Genomic DNA, 13,033 nt, shown 5'->3' on the forward strand with positions numbered 1-13,033 from the left:
CGAATTAATAAAATGTGGCACAGATAAATTCTTTGAAGCACTTACTTAGTGTATGAACAAATATATAAACGGTGTCACACCACACAGTTTATGGAAAGTAGCGTACAGTCGGAAAAATGAAAGAATACCCATGAACAAACCTATAAAACACGCTGTATTTTCCTGTCACCGTGTCACAAAGAAAATTGCCCAGCGCAAGTACATGTAATAATTATTATTACATGTAGTTGCGCTGGCCAATTTTTTGTATGACACGGTGAAAGGAAAATACAGCGTGTTTTATATGTTCGTTCATGGGTATTCTTTCATTTTTCCTACTGTATATTTCTTCCATTCATAAAAAAGGAAATAAGTTGGATTGCTCAAATTACAGAGGAATATCGGTAACTAGTACACTAAGCCGGGTGTACGGGCGCATTCTTAGAAATCTCATTGAGATGGAATATAGGGAACAAGAAGAAGAAGAACAGGCTGGTTTCCGCGCTGGAAGGACTTGCACAGATAATATCTTCTGCCTAAAACAATTAATTGAAAAAAAATCAGCAACCAATCAAGAGACCCCTTCTCATGTTTGTTGACCTCCGTAAAGCATACGACAGCGTTCCTGTGACTAAATTGTGGAAATCACTACAAGAAACTAACATCAGCTACACTCTAGTCAACGCCTTAAAAAATCTATATGAAAATTCTACATCACAAGTAAAAATTGGCAACACACTATCTACAAAGTTCATAGTTAACAAGGGTCTGCGCCAGGGCTGCTGTATTTTACCAACTTTGTTCAAGATATATGTTGCAAAAGCACTAAACCAGTGGAAACGTAAATGCCACGGTATGGGTATAGACCTCGGAAAGGTTTGTTTATATACCTTACAATTTGCTGATGACCAAGTGATCATAGCTAATGATAAAGACGACCTACAGTATATGGCAAGAAAACTAAAGGAGGAATATGAACAGTGGGGTTTGGAAATTAATGTGGAAAGAACTAAATACCTACCCATAGGAGCTGAGTTTTCCAATATCGAACTAGAGGATAATGAACAAATCACATCCTGTAGTGAATACACGTACCTGGGAGTAATCTTCAATAGAACGGGAAAAGACGATGAGGAAATAAAGAAAAGGGTAATACAAGCTAGAAGAACAATTGGCTGCCTAATTGGAATACTTTGGAGCTCCGAAATAGGAATACAGCGAAAATACAATATCTATGAAACACTTATTAAAAGCAGCCTACTTTACGGAGCAGAAACTTGGAGAATAACCGAGAACAACAGGAAAAAATTAAAAGCTGTAGAAATGGATGTGTTTAGAAGGTCGTTAGGTATATCCCGTAGGGAAAGAGTTCGAAATGAGGAAGTAAGACGACGAATTGGAATAGATGGTTACTTAACAACAGACATTGAGAGGAAACAGTTGATTTGGTATGGTCATGTTCAAAGAATGGAAGACACAAGATTGCCCAAAAAGATCATGCAGTGGGTACCACCAAACCGCAAAAAACGAGGAAGACCCAAAAAGACATGGAAGGAAGGGGTAACCAAAGCAATGAGTGCAAGGGATCTTAGAGATGGCCAATGGGATGATAGAAGGACGTGGAAGTTAGTCATCGGACAACGTCGAAAGACGTTCTAAAACCGATACATATATATATTAAGAAGCACGTATCTTCTTCTTTAGGCATTGACTCCGTATTTAGACGTTGGTAGTAATAATATTTACAATTTCCTAAAACGTTTGACTATCGGCTACTTTGATCTTCTTAGCTTTCTATAGTGCATTTATGGACATAGGCCTCTCTTAACTCCTTCCATCGATTTATATCCTGAGCAACATGCTTCAAATTTGTTCCGCCTATTGCTTTTATGTCACTTACCCATCTCATCTGTTGTCTTCCCTCTTGGTCCTCTACCTTCGTAAGGTCTTCAATAGCATTGTGACATTCTAACGTTGGTCTTTTTATCTAGAGGTGTGGCCTGCGAAGCTCCATTTGAGTTTGGCAATTTTTGTTGTGATATCCTCTACGTTTGTATTTGATATTACCCACTCGTTCTATCGATAAAAAGAGGAACGACTGGGTATAACGAATAATTCTTTTACTGTGGAATCACACCATTGCCTAATATTATGAAACCATGAAATTTTTTTTCAACCAATCCATCTTTTTCACTACACTTTTGTTTGTATTATAAGACGTAAGTAAGTAGATGGTATTTAGGTCTTCTAATAAAATATAGCCTAAGTATTCCTTTTTGCTCCTATTTATGATGTTTATGAGCAGACTTTCTGAGTTCATCATTTTAAGAACATTGGAAGTGTGGTTATTATCTCTTCATCAGAGCCACAATGTACATTTAACCAGCTGACAAGGAGCTGGTTATAAATGTTAATGTGGTTAAATCCATTTAAAATGGATTACACGTTCTATCTCTTCTCCATTACGAGAAAGCAGACCTTGATCTATATTAGTCATTCCAAAATATTAGTCATTCCAAAATATTAATTTTAAAGTATCTCCGATAACTTGATTTACTAATGTCTGACTATATGTACTAACATCCATCTGAAAATCTTGTAAATTTTCAGCAAGAATGGCTGTATTATAAGCGTATCTAATATTGTTGATTACTCCTTTTCCCAGTCATACTCCCTCTTGTCTATCATTTAAAGCCTCTCTAAAGATTTTCCGGAGTACAGATTCAAAAGACTGGGTGACAAACTCAATCCTATCGTACGTACTCAAGATTTTATGGGCTCTTTTTCAGTACGACCATCTCCAATTCGGAGAGGGCTACTTGACTTTAATATAAGTATTTTGGCAGGCTTATAACGTAGTAGTCAAGTCCTGCTGCCCGCAATCGAAGAGTGTATCGTGTTGTACTCTGTCGAATGCTTTCTCGGAGGCGATAAAAGAAACAGAGACGTTCTTTTGAAACTCATAACTTTTTTGTAACAGAATGCGCATAAAAATAACGTCTCTCTAGTTCCTAGACCATTTCTAAATCCAAATTGGTGATTACCCATTTTACTTTCGCACAGAAAAAGTACTGGGTTTTGTGTAAGTTGCAAAACTATCTTAAGTGTGCTCATCAAACTGATTAGTCTAAATTTGGTGCATTTGGTGGGCCTCATTTTTTTTGGTTCTGTTATAAACAGTGACTTCAACCAATCATCTGGTATTTTTACTTCGTTTTACATTTTGATAGAAAGTAAGAAAGTAATTAAGTAGTTTATAATTTCTTTATCCAAAAAGTTAAGTAAACTTAGCAGCGATTAGATCTGGTCCAGGTGCTTTATTATTTTTGGCTTGCTGTAATGCTTTTCGGACTTTTGATCTCAGTATACTGTGTCTCTTTCTAACTGGTTATCACAACATGTAGTATGTGTATGTGTAATGTGTATCATGTTCTCGATAAGCATGGTCAAAAAGTTAACTGCTGTATCCCTCCAATTTTTGCATACGGGTAGTCGAGTACCTATATAAATAAATGGTATTTTATTTTGTAAATCTTTATTACAATTATGTATCACATGTATTTACATAAAAACAATAATTAAGTACTACAATTATGGAAATAAATAGTTAATAAATTATTAAATAAATAAATACTTAAAGCTAACTCAAAATACATATATTGCTGACTACTTTATGTCATAGTTTATAACGACACTAGCTCTTGATATTTTCATATTTGCCCTGAACTGTGTTAGTTAATACTAACTATTAACTATTTTTTATGGTAAAGATATGCCTTTACCATGAGTTAACCTATAGGAAAGATGGCACCTATGCCTTATGAAATTACTGAACAATTTTGCAGATGATATTAATTTAACGTGCATTTGGTTTTTTTGTCTGTAAGACAAATTAATATACATTCTGCTATAAAATCGTCATAGGGACGTGCTTGTAACTATTTTGTTATATTGTAATTATTTTGTACTAGATAATTAAAATTTATTAGTATATTTTAAACCAGTTCTATTTAGTTAGGTTCGGTTTACTGTATTTGCTGATATTCTGGGTTTCAAAGAATCAAAGCTGATAGTGAATTAACACAACCTAAACCTACACACTAGTTAAGAAATAAGTACCATAACCCAAACCCTTAGATTTAGATCTATAAAACTAATTCACATCGTATTCGATCACAAGAGCAAAACCAATGAATATTTTGAATATTTAATAGATCTTATTTGATTGATTTTTTTACAGTTTTAGCCCTTGTCATCAAAGCGATAAGTTATATAAACCTTTTTAAGTTATTTTTATAATAGGTATAAATTACACAGGCCTAAAGAAAAAAAAATTGTTTTGGTGCCGTGAATCCTTAAGCTGATTTTTACTATATTAGGGGCGATAAATCGAAACATGGATTTCGTTTTTTTGTATCAGCTCTAGTTTTATGGATATGGCAAAATCCGAAATTAGAGCTTTAATATTTGAGATAATGAAGAATGTGCTATTCAAAGGAATGTACATTGTTAATTAAACTTATTCCTCAGTATATATTTGTTGTCCTCACTGTATTATGCCTTATTTATGCAAGAAATAATACTTTATTATCGTTACATTACTATTTTATAAGGAAATAAAACAGCTCGGAGAGTATTTTTAAACTTTTAAAATTATACATTTACCACTTGTAAACCCATTCAGCCTCCATCTAATAATGGCTCATTGCCCCTGGACCTTGCTTCTCCTACATAGGAAGGAAGCTTCCCCAGATAAGTATGGAAAAACTTAAAGTTGGAATCTTTGATGGACCACAGATCAGACTTCTTACAGAGGATCCTGCTTTTGTGGGGTCAATGAATGAAGTAGAGAAAAAAGCTCGGCTTTCATTTGTGGATATTATGAAAAATTTTCTGGGAAATCACAAAAGTGAAAACTATGCTGAGCTGGTAAACCGTTTGCTGAATGACTTCCAATCACTTGGATGGAATATGAGCATCAAAGTCAACTATCTTCACAGCCAATTGTACCGTTTTGCTGAAAACTTAGATGACATAAGTAATGAGCAAGGTGAGAGACTTCACCAAGAGATAAAAACCATTGAGGACCGCTACCAAGGAAGACGGGGCATGGGGCATGGGCAGCCTATGGAAAACTCAAAGACATCTTCAAAAGCGATATACCAATTTCTTTAAAACGTAAAACATGTGACCAATGTGTGTTGCCTGTGGTGACTTATGGTGCCGAAACTTTGACATTGATAGCTACAACTTCTAAAATGCTGCAAATAGCTCAGAGGAAACTGGAAAGGTCAATGCTGAGTATATCGCTTCGTGACCGAGTTGGAAATTAAGACTTAGACTAAGAACATGAGTTACCGATGTAATTTCCCGAATTGCCACCCTGAAATGGAACTGGGCCGGGCACGTCGCCCGAATCAGTGATTGGAGGTAGACGAAGAGATTACTTAAGTGGAGGCCGAAATTAGACAAAGAAAGTAGAGGAAGACCCCCTACTCGTTGGACTGACGATCTCAAGAAAATGTCAAAAAATTGGATGCCGTGCTCAAAATGGAGCACAATGGACAAAATGAGGGAGGCCTATGTCCAGCAGTGGACGCAAAGGGCTGGATGATGACGATGATGATGAAATGGCTTAAAATATACGTGTTTTTTAATGGTTTGGTTTTTATTTTAATTTAGTATATTCATATCAGCATATTCGAATTTTAATGCATAAAAGCTGGCATGATCTATGTTATCTTGAAAACTAGAGCTGATAGAGCAAAACTAAGGCCATATTCGGAATCAGCACCCCAAAGATACCCAAAATCAGCTTTAAATACTGCGGCACCAAAAACACTGTAGGCCTGTGTTATAATCTAATATTAAATGACTAATAGATAAGTAGACCAGACTTTCAGTATTTAATTCAGTAAAAATCAGTAAATAGATTTCGTGTGGTTTATTTCGTAGGTTTTAAAACATGTTTATTTTATGTGATTTATTATTGTATTTAAATAAAATTTAGTACATATTATATCGCACCTCCGCTCAAACAGTGTCATAAGTCAAAAAAGCAAAGTATCGAGAAAACGACGTTTGAAATAATTTATGTTAGAACTTTTCCGGGTTTAATTTTAATTCAAAAATTGTTAAAATTAGTATAATTATTTTAGTCAATTACAAAGGTTTTTGAAGCTCTGTAAAATAGTGTATTAATTCTGCTAAAGATATTAAAAAAAGAGTGTGTATTTTGTTCACGCGTAAGAAGTTATACTTCCATTTTTATGATTTCAACGAAACAAATATATTTTAAAAAATCCAGGAGGAAAATAAAATTCCTGTATGGCTGTATACCATAAATTAAAAGAATACAAGATTTTTTGTGAAAGGTATATTTAAAATTCCCTAAATAAGGGTTACATTAAATCATAGAACGTTTTCGAATTAAGAAATCCATCATCAGTGTTACTAAAAGCCAAAATGAGCATGCCTGAGCCACCAAAATAGTTTGGGTAAAAACCCTTTAAATGTTTACAGTTGTGTTATATTACATATTAATAAAAATAATCAATGATGTTGAAAATATACCTGGATATTACCCAGGCCAAAACAGGACTCTTCCCACGTGTTTGGAATTTGAGGATTGAAACCTCACATATTGAAGTTCAATGGCCAACTGAGTTGGCCATTGAAAATGTGAAGTTTTAATCCTCAAATTCCAACCCAACCACGATAGCCCACTTTTACGATAGCACCTGTTTTCTTTCTTATTTTCTTTTCTTATTTAATACTACATTAAATTTTGTCTTCCTTATTCTGTTTCTTAGCGCTTTTTATTATATTTCGTAAGATTCTCATTTCGTTTAGTAGGCCATTTCCATTATCGAATATGTCATATTACTATTGACAACTCATTTATATCTGGGGAGTTAATGGGGTACGGTTAGAGATTGCAATTGCTGGATCCAGCATCCAGCAATCTAGCTGGATCCAGCGCGTTTTTTTTACATGCTGGATCCAGCAAACCGTGCTGGATCCAGCAGCGTGGATCGGCAACCATGTCACATTCGAAATAAAGTACCTAATCTCTTCATTAGCCTCTTTATTCAAAGCCATGAGTCGGAAACTTGCCATTCTATCGCGCTAGCAGTAGCTCAGTATGCTGAAAAGTTTCTACATCCTAAAAGTTTGCATCGATTAAGCGTTGATAGACAGTGGTCAATAATCAATGAGTTGATCGCCACTCTTTAACCGGTGAAACTGGCTGTAGAAGCTCTTTGCAGAAGAGAGTCCACTTTAATAACAGCCGACACAACCATAAAATTTGTCTTAGATAAACTAAAATATCCAAGACTCTAGCCTTAGTGCCGATCCATCGGAAGCATTACACAACAGAATCGCGGAACGGCGCGTGCCTCTCTGAAATTACAGGTACATTTTTGTACTTACAGAATCCAAAAAAGTATGACGAAGGACTTAACAATCCTGGTTCTTTCCATATGAGTAAAAAGAATGCAATGCGACAAGAGATGAAAAATTTGTTGAGTCGTTTAAATAAAGAAGTGATTGTGGAACCAGTGTAAGAGGACATAATGGAAGAAGATGGGTCTACTAATCCGGAGCCCGTGAATTTTAATTCGGAACAAGACTTTGAGATTGAATTAAAACGAAAAAGAGAAAACCTTTATAACCAAAAATAACTGATCCTCTGAAAGATTACAAAAAGATTTTGGAAAAGGGAATGGCCGTTTATGAGACAGAAGTAGTGAAAGGCGATCATTTGTGCATGGTTTATGACTATTTGATGACCTTAAAACCGACCAGCATAGAGGCCGAAAGGGCTTTCTTCGCAACCGGATATATATGCAGTTATGTGCGAAGTAGGTTAGACGATAGATAAAATATGCTTTTTAAGGCCTCACTTCCAAAAAACTAAATAATTCATGTTTCTATTGATTAAAAATTTAGAATAAAGACAAAAAAACATTAAAATCGTGTTTTTATTCTGATTCAACATTTTGCTCGATCCGCTCTGGATCCAGCTGGATTTAGGCTAATCTTGCAAAAATCCAGCTGGACTCAAATGCTGCTGGATTGCAATCGCTAGATACGGTGCGTCTCAAACAGCTTCTCGTACTCCAATGTCAACCTCACCTTTACGAATGAAACTCGTTACACGGTACTCCCAGTTAGATAACAAACTCGTATTGAAAAAACCAGAAGCTCTTTTAACGGTCTTAGAAAGATTCTCTGCAATTTATCTTTTAGTACCAATATACGAATAAGAATTCTTAGATGTTAAGTCCTCTACGGAGTAGAAAACTGGAGAATTACAGAAGAAGCCATAAAACGATTAGAAGTATGTGAAATGTAATGTTACCGACGTATATTAAGGCTCTCATATACCGGGTGGTGAATTGGAAAACGGGCCATAGGAAACTCAATGTAAAATTCTAAACTGTTGAATTTCTGCTTACCTAATTATTTTACATCAAAAGACATTTGAAACTATTTGTAGAGGATTGAAATCTGTATTGAAAACAACTGTTGAAATTGTTCTACAAATTAAACATATTCCAAAATTTTGTAAAAATGTAATACACTTTTCAATTTTTCAGCCCAAAATTAGGCCACATACAGTGCAATAATGTGTCACAATGAAGTTATTATTTTCACATTTTTGAACTGTAAATATTTTTATTTTATCATTTATTGTTTAAAAATAATACAATTGATAAGATACCCTCAGTTGCGGAGAAAGTATTAATGATAAATATTTTTTATTCAGTCAATGGTGTGAGCACTGTCAGTTAAATAGTAACGTGTGGCCTAACTTTTACACACATACCTACTGTGGCAATTGTATTATATTTTTCAAAATTTTGGAATGCCTTTAAATCGTAGAACAAATTTAGCTTTTGACTTCAATACAGATTTCAATTCTCTACAAATATTCTTTCATGACTTTTGATGTAAAATAATTAGGGAAGCAGGAATTCAACAGTTTAGAATTTTACATTGAGTTTCCTATGGCCCGTTTTACGATTCACCACCTGGTATACACCACACAACTAACATAATTATTCTTAAGAGGCTAAAAAAAAAGACAAAGAAAAATTATTAACACCGTAAAGAACAGAAAATTTATTTACTTCAGTCGCATTATGCGTAATAGTAAATACTGACTTTTACAATTAATTCTACAAGGCAAGGTTGAAGACAAGAGAGGCACTGGACATAGAAATAATATATCCTGGCTAGCCAATGTTAGGAAATGGACTGGATTAGCGTTAACTGATCCATATCGAGCTGTTGTGAATAAAATAAAATGGGTCAAGGTGGTCTTCAACATCACTAGAAGACAGGCACTTTTAAAAGAATTTCACATATCGTTGAAAGTAAGGGGAACATACAACGATAACAATAAGGAGAATCATGGTGTCCACTATTTCACTGCGACAAGAAAACATAGACAATTCGCCCTCAGTACCAGGCAAATGTTAAATGATATAGATAGCTAAGAATATCCAGGTCTGACACAGTGAAATTCATACGTAAAATAGCGACATGACACGTAAGAATATGCTTTTTGCTGCAGAAAAGCAGCATTCATACGCATTTAAAAAGATAAAACTAATGAAAATCGGGATAATGGGTATTAGGCTGGTATCATTGATACAACTCAGTTGGCTAGTATCAAACATTGGACTAAGTTGTCCGTTTTTTCGAGAAGGGGGATGTATATTACATCCTTACATACATAGTTACTTTAAAGTTTTATCCGATAACATCGACCTCGTGTCATTGCATTTTTATAATTCAATATATTTATCATGTATTCTAAAAGATATTATACCTACTAGATATGTGGCTAATTTGAACTACTTTCAAGATGGTTCACTGATGATGGTCTGATTGAACCGAAAACGTTTTGAAGATAATTTTAGTCCGTCTGTAAATTTAGTTGCAGCAATCCATATATTTACTGTTGCTCAGGAAGTGGCTAAGTTATTCCTTTTGGCTGTTTTTATTGTTGTTAGAACAGTTAGAAGCCCTTTTTCTTTTTGTATTATTAATAAGGCATCCTGATTAGTAACGCGGTCGGTGTAAAATATCTTTAGGATTCAACGATAAAGCCACATTTCGAAAGCCTCAATTTTCTTGCATGTAGTGTCTGTGAGAGTCCACGACTCAACTCCGTATAACAGTAGATATAGGAAAGATACAACATCGTAGTAACCTGACTTTTATGGGTATGTATAAATCATAGCTGTGATTTTTTAAAAGAAATTACATCATGACGGCCCGTACAAAATTGAACTTTGAAATCTATTTACCGTTATTTACTGAAACTAACATATTTTATGTATTTAAGTATTATTATAATAAATATTACACAAAATTACCAGTCAATCAACCCTTACATACACCCTATATTTGTCAGAACCTACCAACTTAAACCTATCAAAATATTTGGCAAAATCTCTTTACTATTTTAAAAGTACAATATGTCGTTCAAAAGTTTATGTTTATTTTCAAGAGTACGTCAATGCTTATATATTGTTAGGACTGCATTTTTAAGAGAAGTGAAAATGAGTTTAGCCAATGATAAACTTCGTGTGATGATTGTTTAGTATAATAAACTCTCGGTGATGCTTAATGAAAATTTTCCTTATCTCTATACATCTCTTAGTATGATGTTTTTTTTTTGGATTATAAAGATGTCTGCGTTGTTATTTTATACTTCAGTATTAACAATGCATGAAGGATATAATCGGATACAGTCTCTCTGATCTTGTCCATCTCTGGCTGCTTGTACATATTTGTAGAATCGGATCACAGCTGCATTCGTCGAAGTAGGTTTCTTTAACTCCTTGGGATCCCTAAAAAAAAAGATTTATAAAAATACAATGTTTAATACAATTTCAATGGTAAATCTGTTGTTTATTTAATTTTTAATGGAGGAATTTAAAAATTAGTATTTGACCAATAATGATACAATCGGGAAAACTATAGAATGCCGGAAATTAAATACAAAAAGATATCATAACACATTAAATTTAAAATTTATTTTGCAACACCTTAGAGATCCTTACATATCCCAAAATCCTTAAGTATTCTGAATGCAACTGACGATCGCATGGACAGAACACATAACGCATGAAAATTCTACAAATTATCAGAACTTATCGTCGCCTTGATACTATAACTTGATATGTAATTCGAAATTTGTAGTTCTGAGATAAACGGGTTTAAAGATTTTAAAGATATTTGTGCTGCTACCGTGATGTTGGTAAATACGGAATTTACTCTGTAGCTCTAAAATACTGTTCCTAACTTTTTGGCTACTGATCTATTTAGGAAACCGGTGCAAATTTGTTTTCCAATATAGAAAATAATATGATAAATTAAAGTCATCAACTTGTAACACTAACATAATGTTAACATTTGGTAATGGCGCATGTCGTGCCAAGTTGCATATAAGTGAACTTTTTAACAAAGCTAATATTTTAAGCATTATTTTGGTGAAAAATTCACCCTCTGCCATAGAGGTTGCCAGATCTGCTAACAATTCTTAAATTTTTGCGTTAACATGAAGCGAATAAATAGATAGCAATTACGTGGTAAGCTCAATGGTTTCAGAAAAACACGTGCTACAACTAGATAACTAGAGTTAGCTAGTTGTAGCATTTGTCTTACTCCTCTTCTTCTTTGAGTAATGTTTCATTCATTCTTTCATATTGGCAATAATAACTTGGTTTACGATAGCTCGAAACAGATTAGCCGATGTCTCTTGACACCATCCTCGCAGATCTCGAAGACAGGATGCTTTTCTTCGGCCTCTTATAACTCTAAAGATATCTTCTACGTTGGCCGAAATATTGTAATTTTTGAATTTTGATTGTTTTTGTTATTTCTGTGTTCTTTTTCATTCGGTGTAAAATTATATAATTTCTTATTCGACCTTCCGAAGTATTCGTAATATTTGTCGGTAGACATTTAAAAGACCTCAATTTTTTCAATGGTGTCTCTGTAATCGTCTAGCCTCTCATGCTATACAGCTATGTGTAGAAATGTGGACGCATATTAATCGGATTTTATAGTGTAGAATGATATCTCTAATAATGAGAATCTTTAGTTTATATTAGAATTTTTTCTTTACTTTATAGAAGGATTATAATGGCTTTTTCAATACGTATTGTTATTTCGCTGTTTACATCCCAGTTATCGTAAACGTTGGCAACCAAATAGCTGATATTGTTGACAGTTTCTAATTTTTAGACCAGTAGACAAGGCGAAAACGGCGTGTCCGTTGGGAAAAATATTCCCATGAGATTTTTTTGCATAATCATATTCGTGAGACATCCCAGAATAAGGTTCAAGAAGTCGCCCAGGTGAAAAGTGGCTCAATTTTTTTTAAGATTTTTTTTTTAATCAAATTGCAAAAATCAATATTTTGGCTCGGACAAATTTTTTTTATAGGTCTGGATCCCGAGTATGAAAAAAAAGTAGATTAATAGCAAGCTGAAAATTTGTTAGTAGCTTAAGGGTGTCTAGTCGGATAAACTTTGATATATGGGAACACTGGAACAAGGGCAGTTTTAATTGTGGAACAGGTTAAAAATTTGGAACGGTCAGACCACGAAAACGGCACATTTATTTTGTCCGACAGGATAGACTTAAACTCTCCGAACAGAGATTAAACTCTCATGCAAAAATCAGACTGCTATTTATCACCTGTCATAATTCCTGTCATTTGACATTCTACATGTTCCACTCATTAAAACGCCCATTTGGCGATAAATAGCAGTCTGATTTTTGCATGAGAGTTTAATCTCTGTTCGGAGAGTTTAAGTCTGTTCTGTCGGACAAAATACATGTGCCGTTTTCGTGGTCTGACCGTTCCAAATTTTTAACCTGTTCCACAATTAAAACTTCCCCTGTTCCAGTGTTCCCATATATCAAAGTTTGTCCGACTAGACACCCTTAAGCTATTAACAAATTTTCAGCTTGCTATTAATCAACTTTTTTTCATACGCGGGATCCAGACCTATTAGATTTTCTGGAC

At 34.2% G+C, this 13,033-nt stretch overlaps 1 protein-coding gene across 1 annotated transcript in view; it reads right to left on the minus strand.

Annotated features, from left to right (window-relative positions):
- Nucleotides 1-3,497: 3,497 nt before the first annotated feature.
- The window catches only part of LOC114324586 (uncharacterized), a 237,691-nt gene continuing 228,155 nt past the window's right edge, over nucleotides 3,498-13,033 (minus strand). Inside the window, exon 6 of the mRNA XM_028272452.2 lies at nucleotides 3,498-10,847. Within this exon, the coding sequence (XP_028128253.2) occupies nucleotides 10,703-10,847 (145 nt within the window). The 3' untranslated portion in view covers nucleotides 3,498-10,702. The remainder of the gene's footprint in view (nucleotides 10,848-13,033) is intronic.

This window comes from Diabrotica virgifera, chromosome 6 (genome assembly GCF_917563875.1).
Source record: "Diabrotica virgifera virgifera chromosome 6, PGI_DIABVI_V3a".
Classification (NCBI taxonomy): Eukaryota; Metazoa; Arthropoda; class Insecta; order Coleoptera; family Chrysomelidae; genus Diabrotica; species Diabrotica virgifera.